This window comes from Diadema setosum, chromosome 3 (assembly GCF_964275005.1).
Source record: "Diadema setosum chromosome 3, eeDiaSeto1, whole genome shotgun sequence".
Classification (NCBI taxonomy): domain Eukaryota; kingdom Metazoa; phylum Echinodermata; class Echinoidea; order Diadematoida; family Diadematidae; genus Diadema; species Diadema setosum.
In genome coordinates, this window is record NC_092687.1 from 9,029,304 (window position 1) to 9,032,053 (window position 2,750).

Below are 2,750 nucleotides of genomic sequence, written 5' to 3' on the forward strand. Positions count from 1 at the left end.
CCCTCCTCTCTCCCCACTCATCTCACGCGCACGGAATGAAAAACTGATGCATGGTTGTCTTAGCCAATGGGCGTCTCGTACTCAGTGCGCGAATGCTTGCCTAGTGCGCGAACCTTTGTTACAAGTGCGCGATAAACATGTTGCCCGTGGGGTGGGTGGGGGAGAGGAGGGGGTCGGCTGGGACACCGCAAAATGAGCTTATGGCTGCGCCCAGTGCCACAAATTGTCTGCTGCCCATTTCTACGATCCTCGAGTATACTTCATTATAGGTGTACTATATTCTATTCACTTAGAATATCACAACAAAGATGTTGTTTCTTTGTTTTGTTTCGTTTGTTAGTATGTTTGTTTGCCTTTTTTTTTTTTGCCTTCTACTGCCGAAGAAATGTCTGCTGTGACTGTTCAGGTTAAATCGCATGAAATATGTAGAGTCTACATGGAGTGCAGAAAGCTATCTCACCACTCTCAAACTCTTGTAGATAGTACCACAACCATGAGCATTGTATTTGAAAATTAGTAATAACATTGCGCACATGCTTCATATCACTCGTGTAACGATCGATACTAACGAGACCCTTCGCGTTCTTCACCCAGGCTACAATGACTGAATCATCTCGACAAACAGCTGGGTAGGCAGACGTACCCTCCTTCTTCAAGACTTTCCCCTCTTTCCCTTTGATATCAAGGAATACGACAGCTGATTCATCTGTCAGTAACAGTTTCCCTGTGTTGTGAAAGGAAAATATTTGCTTAGGTATGTATCCATCACACATTACATTCCTTACAGCCTTACCACCCTCTGGGGTAAAAATCAGGATATTTGTGGACTTCCCGAAACCCACGTAGATATTATCATCTCTATCCACAGTGAGACCACCCAACCCTCCTTCAAAGTTTCTCATCGTCTCGAACGTGACGTCAAGCTTCTCCCACTGAGGAGAGTAGAGTGACACCTTGTTATTTATATCGCGTACTACACTTCGGCCATCAGACAGGAACCCAATTCTCCTGACTTTGACATTCTCCAACACGGTCTGCTGTAACTTGCCATCAGGGAAATAGAGATGGATTCCGCCATCAGACGATCCCACTGCCAACTTACCGCCTGGTGCACGAGCGAGAGAGGCCAAGCAACTATTACTAGGGAGCTCTACGTCTGCTTTGACATCCCAACTCTCCAGCTCTCCAAGAAAGAGTTCATTGACCTTCTCGTATCTACGCAATGAAATCTTCTTAGCTCGTTGTGTCACACCTCTGGGTGATTGGTCGTCAGGATCATCTCGTCCCAGAAAGCTCTTCAAATTATCGCACAGCGTGTCGTGTGCAAATAAGGCGTCTTTCTCCAGCGGTACCTTCATACCATTAGTTACCAGCTCTTCCATAGCGTTCATGCGACTGATTGCTCGCCGACTCTCTTCCTCCATGACTTGTAATTCCTTCTCGAATTTCTCAGACCAATGTTTCACTTGCCTTTTCAGGGCTTTTCTTCTGGCTGACAACAGTTGCATGTATTCCTCATACGTCTTATCGATGTCATGGTTGAGCTTTCTCATTATAATTGCTATTTTATTGCGTTGTGTCTCTATGTAATCAATATGGTTGCCGATGGTTGTTTTCTTTGATTTAACTCTTTTTTTCAACTCCTCGACAATTTCCATTATTTTTTCTTCGTGGATAACCGCCTCTTCGATATTATGTCCTGCGTTTGAGTGTCTCAACGCCCCACACTTACAGCAGACGTACTCCCGACATCCAGTGCAGAAACATTCCTCATCCTCGCTGGGATGTTTCTTACATTTCCGTCGCCTCTTAAGCGGAACTTTTCCCGAGAGCACCTCGCTCATAGCTACCACTGAGTGAGTGGAGAACGGTTTCCAGAAAGAGTGCCCTTTCTCACACGATTTACACATATATTTTCCACAATCCTCACAGAAGCACACAGCTGGCGACTTGTCGTCCACTCGCTCACAAACTGTGCATGTTGGACTCTTGATTTTCAGTTCTTGCACAAGAGAACTCAGCGATATGTTTGTTTGTAACTTATCCACATCTCCACTGGGTATGGACGTTCCTCTTCTGCATATTGGGCATGTTATAATTTTCTTGTCAGACTGCGTTTGAGATATTAGTTGAAGACAGTCTTTGCATAACGTGTGAGAGCATGTCAGTGACTTAGGTTGCTTTAAAAGAGTCAGACAGATGGGACACTCCAGATTCTGGCTGATGATCTGATGAAACGTTGCCATGGTGTCTGTTTGTCTAATAGCAAAAGAAACATACAGTTGTAAACACATCAACAAATACCAGGAGAAAACTGAAATTAGCATTTGTCAAATAGCAGAGACGAAAACATGATGTCTGTATGTAGGCATTCTCAATTAAGCAATTTACCAGATATGTGTGAATGTTTGTTTAACCATAATTAGTGAGGATGAATCATTTCCGGTCTCAATAAAGCTGACTTATATATGTGACCTTGCATCACATAACCAAAAAAAAAAAAAAAAAATGTCGCCAGACATTGAATCTTAGATAAGGGCAGATTCTGAAAGAGCAGACTGAACCCTTTAAAATGATGTAAAATCAATTAAGATGGACTCACCTAACATACCCATATACTGGAAAGAAGCACACATTGTGGAAAAGTGTGAACTGAGAGAAGAGGCTCTGAAGTTCAGGGTTTATATAAGCGCTTAATCTTTACCAAGCCATGTTAGCTGTGCGCAGAAAGGACAAAACACAGGATGTAA

General features: G+C 43.3%; 1 protein-coding gene across 1 annotated transcript; it reads right to left on the minus strand.

Annotated features, from left to right (window-relative positions):
* Window positions 1-407: 407 nt before the first annotated feature.
* On the minus strand, window positions 408-2,246 carry LOC140247006 (uncharacterized). Its single transcript, XM_072326312.1, has one exon. It carries the CDS (start codon window positions 2,244-2,246, stop codon window positions 408-410), a length of 1,839 nt encoding a protein of 612 aa, XP_072182413.1.
* Between the last annotated feature and the right edge of the window lie 504 nt (window positions 2,247-2,750).

What these genes read in the sequence shown, in the direction of transcription:
- LOC140247006 (XM_072326312.1), bottom strand. Translation starts at nt 2,246, where the DNA reads ATGGCAACGTTTCATCAGATCATCAGCCAGAATCTGGAGTGTCCCATC.